This window comes from Strix aluco, chromosome 11, assembly GCF_031877795.1.
Source record: "Strix aluco isolate bStrAlu1 chromosome 11, bStrAlu1.hap1, whole genome shotgun sequence".
Classification (NCBI taxonomy): Eukaryota; Metazoa; Chordata; class Aves; order Strigiformes; family Strigidae; genus Strix; species Strix aluco.
The window spans coordinates 13,969,490-13,987,680 of NC_133941.1; the positions used below are offsets into that span (position 1 = coordinate 13,969,490).

General features: G+C 60.7%; 1 protein-coding gene across 3 annotated transcripts in view; it reads right to left on the reverse strand.

Annotated features, from left to right (window-relative positions):
- Positions 1-16,891, reverse strand: part of CELSR3 (cadherin EGF LAG seven-pass G-type receptor 3) — a 34,454-nt gene extending 17,563 nt beyond the window's left edge. For all 3 annotated transcript variants that reach the window (XR_012624705.1, XM_074836133.1, XM_074836132.1), the window contains exons 1-9: positions 13,768-16,891; positions 5,232-5,864; positions 3,389-3,611; positions 2,816-2,931; positions 1,881-1,969; positions 1,299-1,456; positions 966-1,129; positions 372-497; positions 26-195 (exon numbers count right to left, since the gene is read on the reverse strand). Coding sequence is in view for 2 of the 3 variants with exons in the window: in XM_074836133.1 (XP_074692234.1) it covers positions 26-195; positions 372-497; positions 966-1,129; positions 1,299-1,456; positions 1,881-1,969; positions 2,816-2,931; positions 3,389-3,611; positions 5,232-5,864; positions 13,768-16,891 (4,803 nt within the window). In the remaining variant the exon portion in view is untranslated. The remainder of the gene's footprint in view (positions 1-25; positions 196-371; positions 498-965; positions 1,130-1,298; positions 1,457-1,880; positions 1,970-2,815; positions 2,932-3,388; positions 3,612-5,231; positions 5,865-13,767) is intronic.
- Between the last annotated feature and the right edge of the window lie 1,300 nt (positions 16,892-18,191).

Genomic DNA, 18,191 nt, shown 5'->3' on the forward strand with positions numbered 1-18,191 from the left:
CTGAAGCATGGTGCTGTGGCCCTACCTGGCAGAGCAGGGTTGTGTACTGGCCAGCATGGGCCTGCAGAAGCACCCCGTCCAGCTGGCGTGTCCGAAACGCCAGCCCCAGGTACCACGGCACTGAGATCTTCACATCTGTCTTGAAGTCCCAGGTCAGGACACTGTTGCCCTGGAAATAGTGGGCATGGTGCATGGCTGGAAAGGAAACTGGAGGTGAGGAGAAGGGATAGGGACTACACAGGGAGCACTAGATGCAAGGACAACAGAGCTAGTGCATCTCACGTGGACCCCTTACTCTGCGTCCGCAGCAACCCCAGCACAGTCTTGCACATACCCACCCTGCCCATGCCCAGCAGCGCCCGCTCACTCACGGTGGCGACAGTCTTTGCCCCCGAAGCCAACAGGACAGAGGCAGGAGTAGGTTCCCCAGCTGACAGAGCAGGTGCCGCCATTCTTGCAGGGGCTGGAGTCGCAGAACGTGTGCTTGGCATGGCAGCCTGGAGGTATCAAAGTCACCCACATCAACCTCGACCTGCTCACCACCTCCTCCAGCCCACACTGAGAAGGACCACTGCCCACCAGCCCTTTCCCTGGCTGCCAGAGGGATGCCTGAGCCCAGCTGCTCAGCCTCTCTGCACAGACCCTGCCTGCTCAGGGATGAGGACCAAGGCTGTTGCTGCTCCTTATGCCAGAAGAAAGACACTGTGGAGCTGGACTGACTATCTAGTATCTCTCAGACAGGCCAGCTCTGCAGGCTCTGCGCTTGGGATCAGGGGACATTCCCAAAACATTAGCTGGGGTGGGGACTGGCTCATTTAGGGGGCTCTGGAGGCCCTGTTCTCTGATGGGAAGATGCTCAGCTCCAGCCATGCTGCCATGGCGCTGTTACAGCTCAGCAATGCTGCTGTGTGAGCAGGAAAGGCAATTCCCAGGGCAGGGGCTGGCAGGAGCAGAGGCACTGGTACCTGCAGCAGTTCCATTGTTGGCGATGTAGGAGGCCAGGTCAATGCGTTTGCTGTCGATGTATAGGTCTCTCATGCACCCCACAAAGTCACGGTGAGTGACAGGGAAGTTTTCCGGAAGGTTGGGGACCCCTCCGAGGAGCAAGGGACCTGTGAGATCCAGGGACCTACAAAAGACAGAAGGGCTTTAAGAGCTACAGCAGCCTCAAGCCAGCCAGCTGGGGACAGGCACACACAGCCAAGGTCCCACATGTGAAGGGCTGACTCCGCAGGGGACCCAAGTGGCCTGCTCCTCTCCCCACCACAGCAGTGCCCAGCAGTCCCCAAGGAACTCACTTCTTTGAGCTGGTCTGCACACCCTCTGCGGCACAGGAGTAGTTCCCAATCTCGCTGCCAAACTGCAGGGCCACTGAGGCATCACACTCGTCCACTGTCAAGATCGCCACCTTGTCCTTGGAGGGGCCCTGCACCACCCCCAGGGCACTGACCTTGGGCTGAAACCAAAGGCAGGGTGTTAGCAGCACACTTGCCTCCAGACCCAGGCACCTGAGGGCTCGCACAACAGCAAGGAAAGGGCCTGAGCATGGCCCAGGCACCGCTGCGCTGCTGGAGGTGGGAGCGAAGCAGGAGGGACATCTCAGCCGAGCCCAGCAAGCAGCGCCAGAGATGGACATGGGCGAGGACACTGCGTGGAGTGCATTCCTGCAGCCTCCAAGTGCAGTCCTGAGGGTCAATCACCCCTGCACCCAGCCGTCTGTTCCACTGCACCCACCCCCAAGGGCTGAACACCACCTCTACCTTCCCCCACTAGCCTCCCCCATGGGGCAGAGCCAAAGAACAGGAGAGGCAGAGCCGCTTGCTCACGTCTGGCAGGGAGAAAGGCCCAGGCATGTGGTGGGACAGCTGGGGCACACGTACCTTGTTGTAGTAGTGGAGCTGCAGTGTGTGCCACTGCCCATCACTCACACCCCCCGGCAGGTAGGGGCTCACCACTGTGCTGGACTCTCCTGCAGAGACAGGAATGATGGCACGCTGAAGGAAGCTGGACAGCCCTCGGACATGCCCACCCCCCCTGCAGGCACCAAGCCTGCTGCAGTGCTGATGGTCTTGTACTGAGATGGAGAAGGGCTACAGGGATACAAGCTCAGCACGCTGGCCTCTGCTTGCTGCAGCCTTGCAGGAGCGTGCCAGGGGGAATTGCAGCCCTGGGACTGTCAGCCAGCATCCCAGGATGGCTCCTCTGTCCAGGGTGACTGCCGGGGGTGCCCTGGCACTGTGCATCTGACCCCCTGCCAGCTGCCCTCTGCTGGGCCTTGCCCTGAGGGGATCAGCCCAACCAGAGCAGTAGTAGAACGGCCACCAGGCATTGCGTGGAGGGGAGAGGGGAGGAGTGCCGGACCCAGGATGGGAGGGAAGCCCCAGTTGTTAACACGAGGACCCAGGGCTCCTGGCAGCTGATCCTGACAGCCCTTGGGGCAGGCAGGATGGGCACAGGATGGGCACAGCAATGGCACAAGGTAGCAGGGATGAGACCAACAGGATAGCAAACACCCTGGGAGCAGGAGGGTCCTGTGGTGATATAACGGGGCAGAACAGCAGCAGAGGCCTCTAAAGGCTTTGTCCTGGTTTGTGCTCACAATCCTCCTGCTGCACCTGCACTCCTAAGCCTAGGGAGGGTCCCAAGACACACACTCGTCCCCCGTGCCATCCACTGACGCTGTCCAACACCTCTCTCAACCCTGTCTCCCTTAGCATGGGCTCCATCCAGGGCAGCACCCCGCTCTCCCTGCTCAGAGCAGGCCTTCTTGCAGCTCCCACAGCACAAATCCTACAACAGGCAGGGCTGAGCCTACCTGTGGAGTATTTCAGTTGGACCTGCCCCTGGATGATCTCCACTGCCAGGAAGTCATGCTTCTCGTTCAGGCGCCCGTTGTAGAGCAGAAGGCCGCTGGGCTCCACGGTGCTGAACCTGGGGCAAGGGAGGAAGCAGGAGGGCAGGGTGTGCACAAAGAGCATGCAGAGATCCCCGCTCTCCCATGGCATGCACCAGTGTCCCAGCACAGGGACAGGGCGAGACCCGGGCCTGGCCCTGGGTGCAAGCTCAGCTGGGAAGGGGCTGGGAGCTTGATCCAGCAGATGCTTTGGGAGCATGGGGGCCTTGCATGGAGGCAGAGAGCTGGCAGCAGGGAAGGGCAGAGATACTGAAGGAAGGGACGAGCTGATGCCAGGGGAGACATGCCAGTGCAGATTCAGAGCCCTTTGCTAAAGGCACTAGGGCAGCCCCATGGTGAGGCAAAGCCAGTAATGCAGGGGTCTGGAGAGCATCAGCGAGTCCCTGGACAGGCCCAGGGTGCACAAGAGCCACCAGAGCAGGGCCAGGTGAACCAGCAGGTGCTGGTGTCCAGTGGAGGAAAGAGAGGACTCACGAGAGGGCGAGGGTGAGGTGGAAGCGTTGGCGCAGGCCCCGGAACATGACGAAGGACCGCGGTGGGAAGGAGCGTGTGGACACCTCGCAGAAGGGCGTCTCGAAGCCACCCGCTGGGCACTGGCAGCGGAAGCCCCCGTCGGCACTGTTGGTGCAGGTGCCGCCGTTGTGGCACACGCCAGGCACGCAGCGCCCTGAGCGGCTGTCCACTTCACAGTTCTCACCTGGCGGGAGCAAGACGAGAGGCTTGGGACACATCCTGGCTGAGGGCAAACACGCAGCGGCCACTCATCCACTCCTTGCCTCGGGAGTGCAGACCTCAGCCCAGGTTTGGGGCAGGGCAGCCAAGGCGCAGGAGTTTGTGGGGTGGCTGGGGGCAGGTGAAGGATGTGACATCCCAGGTGTCACCCAGGTGTTCCCCACAGTAGCCAGCAAGCTGGCTGCCACCACCAGCCCTGCAGCCTGAGCCACTGGGCTGGATGGGATGCCAGCTCCGGCTGAAGGGGCAAGTTTGGACCCAGGATGGCATGGGAATGGGACAGGAGGGGACTGGCAACAGCTGGGCTGCACAGTCCTAAGGATGGAGAGGCAAGGACAAGCCAGGAAAGTCCTGGTGATGCCGAGTGCCTCCTTGGACACTGCCACGGTACAGGCCTGGGACAGGCATTGCAGCCTTGGCTCCAGGGTGTGGAGAAAGCCCAGTGCCACTGAGTTCCCCTGCCAATAGCTATGAAACTCTCACCCACAGCACCAGGAGCCTCCTAACCCTGCGTGCAGGCCTGACATAAGAGCAAAAGCCAAGCAGAAACCAGAAAGATGAGGGACACCAAATATCCTTGCACCTCGCTGGCGTCGGTAATGGGGATGCCCCAAGCCAGCTCAGCGGTGCAGTGCAGGGGATCTGGCCAGCCCCTTTTCCATGCTGTCCCCACAGCACACAGGGAACTGCTCAGCTGCAGTCCTATGCCCCAGGCCCTGCTCCCATTACTTGCTCCATGGCACATAAGGAGGATGAGGAGACAGCATGAAGTGACAGGGAAACGAGCTCATTAACCCATCTGCTAATGGCTGTTCACGCTTCAAATGCCGGGGGTTAATTACCACTGACTCTGCTTATCTCACCAGGAGCCACCAACAGGAGAGCAGCTCCAAGGCAGCCATCTGCTGCCACACTCCCTCCTGGCAGGGAGGGCAAGGCAGGGGCTCCCTCCCCAGAAGCCACAGGCCACCTTCCCTCACCCCCAGGTTGCCAGTGGCTGGGCATGGATATCCACAGTCTGCTGGGGACTTGCATTAACAAGACACTGGCCAGCCCAGGGACTCCCCCCACAGCTAGGAGCAGATCTGCCTGGATCAGATCCTGCCTGGTGGGGAAGCTAGGCCCAGCCTCCCCTTCTGTTTTGGGTGGGCAGCAGCTCACCCACTGCATGTGGGGCCAGCATGGGCTCCACACCTCTGCCAGACCAGCTGAAGACTGGCATAGGCTGAAACCAGCACCTCCGATAGCCCCAGAGCCCATTACCCCACTGGCATGGGGCAGGGCTGAGGAGCCTTCTGTGCCCCAGCCTGGCATGGCCCAGCTTGGTCCTCCCACTCTGTGAAAAAGGCTGGGAGGCAGTGGCCAGGGTCCCCAGGAGCCCTCCATGTCACCTCCCTACAAGACAGATTTCTATGGCAACCTCAGCCCTGCACATCCAGCACCATGGAAACACGGAGAGCCAGGAGCAGAGCCGGACCTCTGTGGGCAAAGAGGGGCTCTGACACTGGGAAGAGCACCCTGCCATGGTGACAGCAGCGCCAAGGGACCCGCTCACCCACCCGCCCCCCCAGCCCCGGGCACTCACCACTGAAGTGCTGGCGGCAAACACACGTGTATCCCCCCTCTTTGCGGGTGCAAATCCCACCATTCAGGCAGGGGTTGGAGTAGCAGAGGTTGATCTCTGTTTCACAGTAGTCCCCGGTGAAACCCTGCGGGCAGCGGCATCGCAGGCCAGTGATGGGGTGGATGGGCCGAAAGAGGGTGGAGGGGGAGGCAATGAAGGGGGCTGAGCTGTCGAACTTGAGGACAGAGATGCACTTCATGTAGTTCTGGCAGGGCTCCCGCAGGCAGACATTGTCATCAAAGGGCAGCACCTCCAGCATGGAGGCACCTGTTAGCGCCATGCGCTTCATGTACAGCTGCTCCTGCAGCTCCTCCGAGCTGAAGTAGCGCCCGCCCCGCGGTGCCAGCGCCGAGAAGCTGACGTTGAGCACCGTGCCGCCCACGTCCGTGTCGTTCTGGATGTTGAAGATGAAGATGTCCTCCTTGGGCGTCGCGAGCACTGTGGCCACCCCTTCCAGGAAGGTGGACAGCAGCGGGGAGAGGAAGCGCTCCTGCCACATGTTCTCCAGCCGCACCGTGATGCTGTTGGCTAACATGTCCTCCGTGATGATGATCACCCGCAAGACGCACTGGGCCGTCACGCTGTGGATCCCATCTGTGGGAGGGAACAGGGACACACTGCAGGTCTTTGCCTGCTGCTTGGAGGATCTCCTCCCTCCCACCTCGGGGCAGAGCCCTACACCCCAGTGCAGCCCCCAAAAGGCCCAAGTTCTTGGCTAAGGAAGCTTGGAGCCACAGCCCCGGAGGCTAGCAGGGTGCCACCTGGGCTGGAGGGTGCGGCTGCACCTTCTCCATCCCCTCAGGCTCTCCACTGAGACAGCTCTCACGTTTCCTCCCTATCCTGGATCTCGGCAGCAAACTGAGCTCTCAGGAACAAAGATGCTGGTAAGACTGGGGCAGAAGGAAGTCCCAGCAGGAGGCTGGGCAAACACAGGAGCCGATGCCAGGGCTGGGGGTGTTTTGCTTCCCCGCTGCGCCCTGTCTGCCTCCCCCACGCTGCCTTTCCCTGTGCTCTCCTCCTGCCGTTTCCTTCCTCTCTCCTCCAGGGTCTCCAAAGCTTTGTGCCGGTCTCCCTGCTTTCCCCCTTCTCACCATCTGCTCCACGTCTCTTCCTCCCTCGGCCCATCTCCGTTTTGTTTAATTCTCTTTAATCTTTATTTTCCTTGGAAACAAACTCCCTCCTCTTGGGACCCTGCACCACCCGAGTGATCTCCCAGGCGTGAACATGGAGTGTGCACACACACTTGGAGCATGCCTGCCTGCTCTCCCAGGTCCTTGGCCTTCAGCAGCATCTCACCCCCACGTTTGGCACACTCACGTGCCAGCAGCTCAGGCTTCAGGGGTGCAGGCAGCACAGCACCAGCCTGGACAGGCAATGGTGCAGCTCCCACTGCAGCACCCACCCTAGCAGCCATGCAATTTTTGGTCCCCTGCCGCACCCCATCTACTCAGCTCCCAGAAACCCAACACATCCTGCTACTTTGGAGCGTCACACACTGCTGTAAATTATGAAACACTGGCCAAGATGGAAGCTGGACAGACAGACAGATGTGACCATGTTCCTAATTCCTCTAGGAAACCCTGCTACAAGCACAAGCAGGCACATCGCACCCCTCCCAGCGAGGCAGAGATGGTAATTACTCCAGCTGGGGACCCGCCAGGCAGCAAGCCCTATACCTTGTCCAGATAAAACTCACACCGGTCCCTTCCAGATCACAGTTGCCCCAGCCCATTCCGTGGCCTCGCCACTTTACACTGCCCAAATGCAAGCTGCCTGGCCCTTTGCTGGGGCTGTCACTCTGCCCAGGCAGAAGTTGGGCAGTGTTTTTATTTTTCAGTCATTAACTCTCCTTTCCACATGACCCCAGTCTGTGGCTTTGCCAGGAGATATCCCACAAAGCAGCCTGCCAATGTCCCCCTTGCTCAGACCACCGCAGGCACCTTGGCTAGCAGCTTTGGCCAGGGCACCCAGGGGGGAGAAGCCCATCTGCTGCTCCAGGATGCCTCCTCTCTCCCAGTCCCCCTCCAGTGCAGGCTCCAGCAGGCAGACCAGCCTTCAGCATGGTGAAGCAAGGACCATGCCAACCTCTGTGGCCCCAGAAACGCTCGATGAGGCTCACTGAGAGCCTCACTGCTCCTGCTGAAATGGGGCAATCCGTCTTCCAGCTCATTGTCAGCACCCCAACACTGGTGCCCCACGGGCTTCAGCAGCACATGGCTGTCGCCTGCTGTTCCCATCTCCCACTCCCCATCCACCTGAGAGCCCCAAACCCCCACATTTCCTTGGAAACCTGGCTCTCCATCATCATACCAAGACAACATTTACATCAGCACATCTCGATAGTGAGTCCCAGGACTATCCCAGGGTACCAAGCCTTGCTGTAACATCCCCTACATGTGACCAATGAGTGGCAAACACAAGCCACCCCCTTCCCCTGGGGACAACAGGTTCGGCTGCCTGTGCCTCCCTGCAGGCAAGGTCACCTGAACGATGGGCAAGGAGTTTTCTGGGATGCTTCCCTTTCCCCGTCTGCCACGCTGACCCCTGGCAGGCAAATCAGCTTGGCAGAGACAGCTTCATGCATCCTCTCCTGGGCATCCATGTCAGGTTCAACACTCTGGGCCCCAATTTAAACACTGACATGGGAGATGGGCTTGTGAAAAGGTAGGCAGGAGGGTGGATCTTGCTTCAGAGGAAGAGCATCTAAAGAAAAGACGCCCCCAGCACCACCGAGGGCAGTGCCTCCTCTGCCTTGACCCAGCCCTCACCCGTGCCCAAGCACACGCTGGCGTGGGCAAACCAGGTGCCCAGGGCTGGGCTGCTTCACCTCACAGTCAGAAAGCTGCAGGACGAGCCCTCAGCAGCTCTGGCTGTTCACAGCCCCAGGGGCAGCCATGTGGGTTATAACCAAGCACACTGGCACGACCACCCCATTAGAAGCACCCTGTGCCAAATGTGCCACGGCCCGGCTTAGCCCGCGGTGGCCCCTGAGGGACCACAGTGCTTTACTGGTGTGAACACAGGAGAGCTGCTCCTTTACTCACACACTAATCTCTGCCCCTCTCTCGGCCTGGGTATGACACCACCCTGTGCTGTTCAGAGCAGGGAGGCGACCCACAATTGTCGAGGCGATCCTGTCCTGAGCCATGCGAAGGTGCAGCACAGCCCCATGCCGCCACACCTCCCCTGCCAAGCAAGCGGGATGTAACTGCACAGCACATCTCCCCAACACAGATGTAACTCGGGCAGTTACAAATGAGCACTGCTGCCAGGATGCACAGGACAGACTAACGGACCGGATCACTGCCACCAGGCAGCCCTGGCCAGCCTGTGTCGAGGCCACACGTGAAACAAGCCTGGCAAACCCTGCTCAGCACTGCTTCATCTCCTGCAACCCAGTGCAAGGTGGCACAAGGGGCAGCAGGCTTCCTGGCACCCCAGTCAGCACCTGCCCCGACGAGGACCAGGGGTGTAAATGCCAGCTCCCCATCCCTGACCCGTGCTGTAGCTCCAAGCCTCATGTGCAAAGCTGTCTTTACTGTTCCTCTCTTCCCATGGTTGCTGCGCTGCAAAGCCTTTTGATTTCCTTCAGCACCGTTTGAAGTTTGCAGTGCAGGAGGATTTAAAGATTGAAATGTCTCCCTTTTTTCCCTCCCTCTCTCTTCTACTCTTCAGAAGGTGAAAGCTTTCTGGTGACCCTGCAAATTCCCGTGCAAGCACCAGCTTGCACACCGGGGCTGGTGCTCTGGAGATAAGGCTTGCACCGGGCTGGGGGAGCAGCGGTGCCAGTACAGGCACCCAGGAGCTAATCTCCTGGAGGAAGTGGGGGTTGCTTCTCTCTGAAATCAAACTGCTTCTGCCCCATATGGAAGCAAGGTGAGAAACCACTGTTCTGTGTGACACACTGATGGCTCTGACATGGAGGGCAGCATTAGCAGCGGTTACCAAACAGCTCCGTCCAGCTCCTGGCTGGATGTGCCAGGGGATTTAGAACTGCCTGGGCTCAGCACAAGGAACTGGCATCATCACCTGTGTCCCCCGAGGCACCTTCTCTCTGCAAGAGGCTCATGGGCTGCTGAGATCACCCAGCCCTGGGGAAAAAGGAGCAAGGGGAAAGCCACAAGCCTGGCTCAGCCACATATGCTCCCCAAGCTACCAGCAGCCTGGCATCCCTCCCTGAGGGACCACCTGGTGAGGCAGCACCAGCCACCACTTTGACACCAGCTCCCTTCTCAGCGCCGTGTCCCTGCTCCCTCTCCTCTCCCTTTGTCCCCTCCTCGCAGTTTGCTTCTCTGGCCAAGTATGAGCTCAGTTTGAGCCCAGCTGCCTCCTGCTCTCCTCTCTCTGGCTCATGGTTCACCCAGAAGCAGCCACGAGGCCCAGGGGAAAGCTCTCACCCTCCGTGAGGGCCGCTCAGTGCCCAGCAATAGGCAGGCAGACATCTGCCTGATTTACGGCTGTTATTAGGCTGTGATGTTCAATCTTGGGGCATGCTGGACGCCAGCAACACCTCCTAGGAACAAGGAGGCTGTGGCCAGGGAAGAAGGTGGGCTGCAGGGTGCCTGACGCCTTTGGCACTGCCCAGCCCATGGCAGGAAAGCCCAGGTGCCCCTTTCCCAGCTCCCCACAGCAACGCGGAGCCAACCCCAGCTCCACAGCCCTCCTTGGTAAACTCCCCCATAACATGCTGTCCCACCTCAGCATCTCATCCAGGTCTGCCTCCCCCCTCGGCTCTGTGCAAGGGGAAGCAGATGGTTAAGAGAATGACCCTCTGCAAACAGGGGGAAAAAAAAGCTACCAAAAGAAAGCCCAAAGCTGGCTGGAGGCACTGACCCCCCTGGGAGGCATTTTAATCACGAATGCTCAGCCTTTCTGATTAAATCCTGTGACTGGAGAGCTGGTGCCTGGTGAATATTCATGCAGCAGAGCGAGGAGCCCTGGAAACACGCCTACAGGGAAAGGAGCAGGGACAAGGGATGCAAGGGGCTCTCACCACCCCCCCCCCCCACCCCCCCACCCCCCCGTGCTGGGCAGCACCAGGTCATTGTGTTTACACTTTCAAGACTGACAATTGCCAGCTTCAAAAGCAGCAAAACTACAGAAAGAAGAGCTCTGACCAGAGAGCGAGATATGCAGCCGGCTCCTCCGGGGGAGCTGCGCTGTCCACCTGGGAATGAAGCTCCAGGCCTACACTGGAAACCACCTGGGGGGGAGCAGGGCCGCCGATTGCTGCCCAACAGTCTCCTGGGTCTGCCAGACCCCATCTCTCTTGTCCCCCTGTGCTGCCAGAGGCTCTCTGGATCCCTGGGCAGCACCCCAGCCCACTGTGTGGCACAAGGCATAGGCTCTAATCAACACTCCCACCCCAAGAGCCTTGGAGTCACTAGCAGAGGTTCCCCTTCCCCTACAGCAAACATTTTGGCCTTCAGCCTCCCTGGGAGCTCCAGGCACCGGGAAGAAGGCAGCTCAGCTCAAATGGCCTCCCTGAAGGGATGCACCCCTGTCCCTCACGTGGGGGGACCAGGAGCTGAGAAACAGGCTCCGGTGCATCACCACCTGTCCTCTTCTGTGCGGCAGAGCCAGTCTCTGAGAGAGCAAAAGCCACCGCTCTGACTGCAACACCCTGAGCAGCCACCCCAGAGATGACGAGGGTGCTCTGGGGACAGACAGGTAGCTTTCGCATTTGCAGCTGAGGAGCAGTAAAACACCTCCAGACAGAAGCCAGGAAGGGAAGAGACAGGTATGGGTAAGGTGAACATTCTTCACCACTTCTGAAGGGCTTTGGCAGACCTCTCAAGACTTTGATGATACTTGACAGGTTAAGAGATCTCAGAAGCAAATCAGACTCCCCTCACCAAGCATAGAGTATGAATGTAGCTCTAAAGACAGGGACTAAAATATAAGAACCAAGAAGACTCCAAAACTGTTCCCTAACCAGGAACAGAAATCTTTAAGTCTCCCACCCTAACTTTGTGGTCAGCACCTCCAGCTGTGATGGACCCAACAGGAGAGGAAGCTGCTGAGAGTGGGCTCCTCAAGAGAGGAGAGACATGCAAGTTGTGAAAGGCCAGGGCAGCCCTGGGACCCTTACCCATCTTGAAAAGATGGTTCTGATGTGTTCAGACATCGGAGTCAGGACAAATGTGCTCTAGGGGGGGTCTTCCCTGCCAGGATGGGATTTTAGGTGAGATATCCTGGACAAATGGGTCCCCTCACCAGGGCAAGCTCCTGGGCTGCAGGCCGAGGGGAGCTGTGTACAAAGAGCCTGAGGGGAACGGGGGCAATGCAACAGTCACAGCTGAGCGCAGCTGAGCCTCCACCCTTGCCACCAGCCCAGCAGCCTGTCCCAGTGAAACCAGTCTGGAATGGTTTAAAGTCAACACGACATCAGTCTCCTACAATTCTCTGACTTCACACTGTGCTTGCGGCTGGCCATGGACACAGTCCCACCACCCCACTGGTCGCTGAGGATGCAAAACAAGGACAGTTCTTATCAGCCATAGGTGCCCACACGTCTGCAAGGAGCTGGGGTCAGTTTTGAGGCTGTCAGTCCCTGTGAAAAGGCACAGGTTTGTGCTGGCCCAAGTCTTCCCTGCCTCCTACAAGGGCCTGTGCTGAGAAAACACAGCTCACAGGCAGGCAGAAGGGGCCCTTGCCCTATGTTTTAGGGGGATCCAACCTCCCTCAAAGGAATCATAACGCTCACAGGCAGGCAAGCTTCTCCCTCCTTGGATGCTGACCCTCAGGGCATCCACCTAGGTGCTATTGTTGCCTTCCTGCAGCAGGAGGGTGCTCCGGCACAGCACTGCGCCTTGGCAAACAATGCAGCTGGGTCTGAATGTCCTGGCCGCCAGCTCCGCAAACCCTCCCGCCCACTCTCCCCCTGCACACAGCGACAGCATGGGGCCGATGGAGCTGCCAGCTGGGCGGGGGGCTTTGAACAATAAAGACGGAAAACCCAAACCAGACCTCCACCTCCACAGCCAATATCAAAGCCAACAAAAGGCCCATTTTCCAGCGTCTGACTTCCCTCCCCGGTTACAGCTCTTCCCCTTCCATCTTCTCCCCTCCTTCGTGCGCGCACCTCTCCCAGTCTCCCTTCCCGCTGGAAGATGACGACACTCTAATTGCAAGGGCCCCCTCGCCGCGAGGCGGCTCGACACAGGACTTCAGGACGTGATTGTCTCCTGCCTTTGTGCAGGGTTAAGTGTGCAAGGAGGCAAGGCTTGCATAAAAACACTCGGGCAGAAGCTGGAAAGGTCAAAACCACCCACCATGCGTGTGCCTGCACCCGCTCTCAGTCAGCCCTGCAGTTACAATTAACCCCCAAAGAGCCCCAATCCACTGAGGGGCTGGTGCTGGCCATGCAGGATTGCCTTGAACAGGTCTCCTCTTAAAGCCCTCTCTCTATCTTTTGAAGGAAATCCTCTCCTCACTGCACAAGCCGGATAGAGAGAGGTGAAAAGGGAGGGCAGCTGGTAGCCAAGGATCAGGGGACCATCACAATTTAATGTACAGCTCCCCAAGCACTCTTGGTAATTTGGCGCTTGGCCCCTCCAAAGAGGGCTCTCGCCCTCCCTCCCCCAGAGCCGCTCCTCGGTTCAGCGATGGACAGATGCCTCCATTTCAGATCACGCATCCGCGAGCAAAGAAAGGCTGATGGTGAAGGCAAAGCTCAGGCAGTGGAGAGCTCCAGGTCGAAACCCTGCTTGCTCACAGACAAGCCCCGAGGTCCATCTTTGCCCTGCCCTCAGGTGGGCTGGAGGGAACCCCAACACTCCCCAAAGCCACCCCAGCAGCTACCGCTAGCATCTGCATTTGGATACTCCGGCAACACACACGATGCAAGTTTTAAGCACCGCGCTCCGAGGTTGGTCACAGCTGTCCCCTGCAACGCTAAGAAAGGTGGTACCAGCTTTAAGAAGCCAGACTACCGAGCACAGGTGTCGGTAGGTGCCACAGCCAGAAACCAGTCTGAACCATTTCCTACCAGCAGATGGGCATTTTTAAAAGGGCTCCCGTGACACGGACTTCAATCCCTCCCTCCCAGCACAGCTAGGAAGCGCTCCGTCCCAGCAGAGAGAAGAGCCACCCGGGCTCAGGAGTGAAGCGGCGTGCCGGTCCCTGGGCCAGCAGCTTGGCCACCCCAGAAACTGGCTGCTTGCCCAGGAAGCACCTTACAGCACACATCACAGCTTTGCTGGTGACAGCACCTCCAAAGGTGTCTCGCTAGCAGCTACAAGCGATCCTCACAGCTGAGTAACGATGCTTTGTTCTTGCAGACCACCTCCGGCCTTGGCCTCCTTACAGAGCGCTCCCCTGCAGCATGCCCCCCGCTGCCACCCTTCCCGGACCCTCCACTATTATCCCGATTGTAAAGGACTCCCAGTCCAAATCTTGTTGCCAGTCCCCAACCCATCCCCCGCAGGGGACCATGCAGAGCCCCCTGAAGGTACTGCACTAAAGATTTAACGATTTAATGATTTTCAGACCCTACCTGTGACAGTCACCAGCATGGAGGCCACGAGCGGACGGTTGTTGTCCAGCTTACGGCTCAGCCTCAGCTCCCCGCTCGATTGATTTACAATCAACAAGTGCAGTTCATTTCCCCGCTCAAAGGTGTAGAAGAGGCGGTCAGACACATCGGGGTCATAAGCTGGGACCTTCCCTATGACCCCCGAGGGGAAGGTGTTGGACTTATTGGACACATAGTTATTGAACAGGATCTGGAAGTTCTTGAGAACAGGGCTGTTGTCATTCTGGTCAATGAGTTTGATGTGGACTGTGGCTCTGCTGACCAGAGGGGCAGAGGTGGCCTGCACTACAATCACGTACTCGGGTTTTGTCTCATAATCCAGGTCTATCAAGGCTGTGAGCTCCCCAGAAAAGATGTCCATCTGGAATATCTCAGGGATGTTGCCTTCCACAATTTGGTACATGATCTGGGCATTGGGTCCCTCATCCGGGTCAACAGCCGTGATTTGGGCCACGACAGAGCCTACGATGCTGTTCTCCTTTACCAAGACCTCAAACTCTTCAGCGGGAAAGACAGGGGCATTGTCATTCACATCCTGAATGGTAACCTGGATATGGACAGGAGTTCGCTGAGGAGGGATGCCCCTGTCCACAGCGTATGCAGTCAGCTCGTAGACGGGAACGTTCTCACGATCCAGCCTGCGGACAGTGCGAATAATCCCCGAGGTGGGCTCTATGGTGAAGTCTCCATCCCCATCCTCCCCGTTCTGGAAGGTGTACTGCACTCGCCCGTTGGTGTGGGCATCCCGGTCGGTGGCAGAGATCTGGAGCACGCTGGTGAAGGGAGGTGCATCCTCAGAGATCATGCCCTGGTAATGAGGGCTGACAAACTGGGGGGCGTTGTCATTAACATCATTCACCATGATTTCAACATAGGTGGTGTCTGCTTTCTGGGGGATCCCATTGTCCTTGGCGGTGATAGCCAACGTGTACGTGACCTGGTCCTCATAGTCCAGTTCTGCCTGGAGAGTGATGGCCCCGGTGTCTGGATCGATGCGAAACTGAGGGACGTTGTCTTCTAGGTAGTATGTAATGCGGGCGTTTTCCCCCACGTCATCATCCGTGGCACTGATCACCACCACGGTGCTGCCCACGGGCCGGTCCTCGTTGATGCTCACAGAGTAGTGTGCACTCTGGAACACGGGCCGGTGCGTGTTGGCATCGGTGATGTTGATGTGAACGTGGCAGTTGTCACGCAGGGTACGGTCGGAGGCCGTCACGGTGAGCACATAGCGTCTCTCCTGCTTGTAGTCCAGTGGCAGAGACAGAGTGATGAGCCCCATCCCGCCTTGTGTGCTGATGGAGAAGCGGTTCCGCGTGTTGCCTCCCGTGATCTGGTAGGTGATGGCACTGTTCACGTCCCGGTCGATCGCTGTGACGCTGAGGACGCTGGTCCCCACAGCTGCGTCCTCGTTCAGGCGGATGAAGTACTCCTTCTGGGTGAACTCGGGACGGTTGTCGTTGACATCCATGACAGTGATAGTGACACTGGCAGAGGCAGATAAAGATGGAGAACCGTGGTCCCGAGCCTCTACCCCAAAAAAATAGTGCTCAACTGATTCCCGGTCCAAGGGCCCGCTGACAGTGATCCACCCCGTGGCACTGTTCACCACAAAGGGCGTGTCAGCCGAGACCCCCGTCAGTTTGTACTCCAGGCGCGAGTTCTCGCCGTAGTCTGCATCCACAGCCTGGATGTGGATGACGGAGTGGCCAAGGGGAGCATTCTCCAGGACAGAGATTTGGAAAGGCGTGCTGACAAAGATTGGGGCATGGTCATTGATGTCCACCACCTGGATGCTGGCCATGCCAGTGTTGTTAGAGAGGGGAGGGCGTCCCGCATCCTGGGCCCGGATCCTCAGGGCGTACTCTCGCTCCACCTCAAAATCCAGTGGGGCCACCACCTGTATCTCCCCAGTGATGCTGTCGATGGAGAACTGGCCCCGGCTGTTCCCGCTGATGATGTTGTAGTGGACCAGCGCGTTGTTGTCCTTGTCCAGGTCTGTGGCAGTGACGCGCAGGATCTCGGTGTGGGGCCGTATGTCCTCCCTCACCTGGACAATGTAGCGCTTCTCGCTGAACTGAGGGGTGTTGTCGTTCTCGTCAAGGACCGTGATGTAGACCTTGACCGTGGCAGAGCGGGGCCCCGGCTCCCTCCCCTGGTCGTTGGCCTCCACCACCAAGGAGTACCTCTCCATCTTCTCCCTGTCCACCGGCCCGCTGGTGGTGATGAGGCCGGAGCGGGGGTCGATCTCGAAGACGGCGTGGGCGGCCCGCTCGTTGACGAAGCGGTAGCGGATGTTGGCGTTGGGCGGGGAGTCGACGTCGGTGGCCCGCAGCTGCAGTATGGGGTATCCCTCCTCCACGTTCTCCCGGATGGTCTCCCGGTACTCGCCCTGCTCGAAGACGGGGTCGTGGTCGTTGCGGTCAGCCACGGCGATGGCCACCATGGTGGTGGCAGAGAGCCGGGGTGCCCCGTGGTCGGCGGCCGTCACGCGGAAGTAGTGCAGCTCCATGCTCTCGCGGTCGAGGGCCTGCGTGGTGGTGATGAGCCCGGCCCGCGGGTCGATGCTGAAGAGCTCCCGCGAGCGGCTGTTCATCAGGGCGTCCATGGAGTACACCAGCCGCCCCGCCTCGCCCCCGTCAGGGTCCTGGGCCGCCACGGCCACCACCGCCGTCCCCGCCGGCTGGTTCTCCGCCACCTCCGCCTGGTAGTTGTACTGGGGGAACAGCGGGTGGCGGTTGGGGGCTGCGCGCCGCCCCCGCCGCCCCGGGGGTAGCGACGGGAAGGGCAGCGGGCGCGGCGGGGCGGCGGGGGGCGGGCAGCGCGTCGGGGACCGGCGGCGCGGCGCCGTGGGCAGCCCCGGGGGCACCGCCGCCGCCCAGCACGGCGCGGCGGCGGGGCAGCCTCCGCGGGCCGGCGGCCCCCCCCAGCCCGGCGGCGGCGCGGCGGCCCCCAGCCCGGGGGGGAACAAAGGGAGCAGCAGCAGCGGCAGCAGCAGCAGCGGCGGCGGCGGCCCCCGGTGGTGGTGGCAGCAGCGGCGGCGGCGGCGGCGGCTCGGGGCGGCCACCGGCTCCTCCGCCGCCATGGTGCCTCGGCGGCCGCCGCCCGGCCCGGGCGCACGGCGGCTGGGCTCGGCGCCGCCCCCGCCTAGCGGCGGCGATGGCCGCCCCCCGCGCCGCTACGGCGCCGCCGCTGCTGCTGCTGCTGCCGGGGGTGGCGACGGCGGCGGCGGCGGCTCCTCCCGCAGCCCCAACATGGCTCCCGCCGCCCCGCCCCGTCCCGCCCCCGCGCGCGCCCCCGCCCGCCCCGCCGCCGCCGCCATCTTGAGGGAGGGCGGGAAGCCGCCGGTTGCCCGGGCGCGCCGCGGCAGTGCCGCCTCCCCGGGGCAGCGGGCACGGCGTGAGGGACGCGCCTGTCCCGGGGCTGTCAGCCGCGCCAGGCGCCGCGCGGGGCTGCTGCCGCCATGTGCCGCGCGTCTGCCCCGGTGCGAGGCGCGGCCGCGTCGTGCGGAGCACGCGGGCCCTGGCGGGAGCCACACCAGCCCTCACGGGCGCTGCCCGGCACGCCAGCCCGCGGTGTGGGGGCACCGGCCGAGCTGCCCCCCGGCACAGCCCGCCTGCCCCCGCCGGCTCACAGCCACCCGCCATGGCTGCGCCTCCAGGTGCGCAGTGCCAGCTCCGGTGATGGCTGCTGGTGGGGCGGCCTGGCCTCCCCTCGCCCTGGTGCGGGCTGGTGCTTGTCCGCTGGGATGCGGTGAGGAGCTGCATCCCAGCCAGCCCCTCGTCCTGCCTGGTGCCGCGGGGACGCTTGCCTGGGCCTCGGGGACACAGAGCCTCCAGCCGAAGGCAACGCTTGTCAGGCGGGGATCCCGGGGCTTATGGACGGCGGCCCTCAGTGTGCAGCTCCTCTTGCGCCCACCGATACCGCTGCTGCGGCACTGCCGTGCACCGGGCAGCACCGCGGTCCTTGTGCCACCACAAGCATCTCCAGGACCAGGCTCCTTCCCCAAGGTGCCAAGAAGAGACCGTGGGGTTAGCCATCCTGCCGCTGCGGGAGGGGTGAGGCAGGGAAACACCGGCGTTTTGGCAGGAGGCACTGCCGATGCTCCGCAGCCCACCCGTGGCCGTCTGCAAGCAGCACCGAGTCTGGCATCTTCAGGGATGGGTTTTCTACCGCGTACATGAGAAAGGGCTTCCCCTTGTCAGGTGCTGCAGGGCAGTAGCTCTCCCAGGCATTGCCCAGACACCTGCAACAGCATCACAGCCCCAGTCACCCAGCCTCACCACCCACGGGCACCCACATGCGTGGCAGGGATTTAGCTGGCCCTCCCCTGTGCCCCAATGCAGACCTCAGCCGACCCCACCCTCCAGGTGAGTCATCAACAC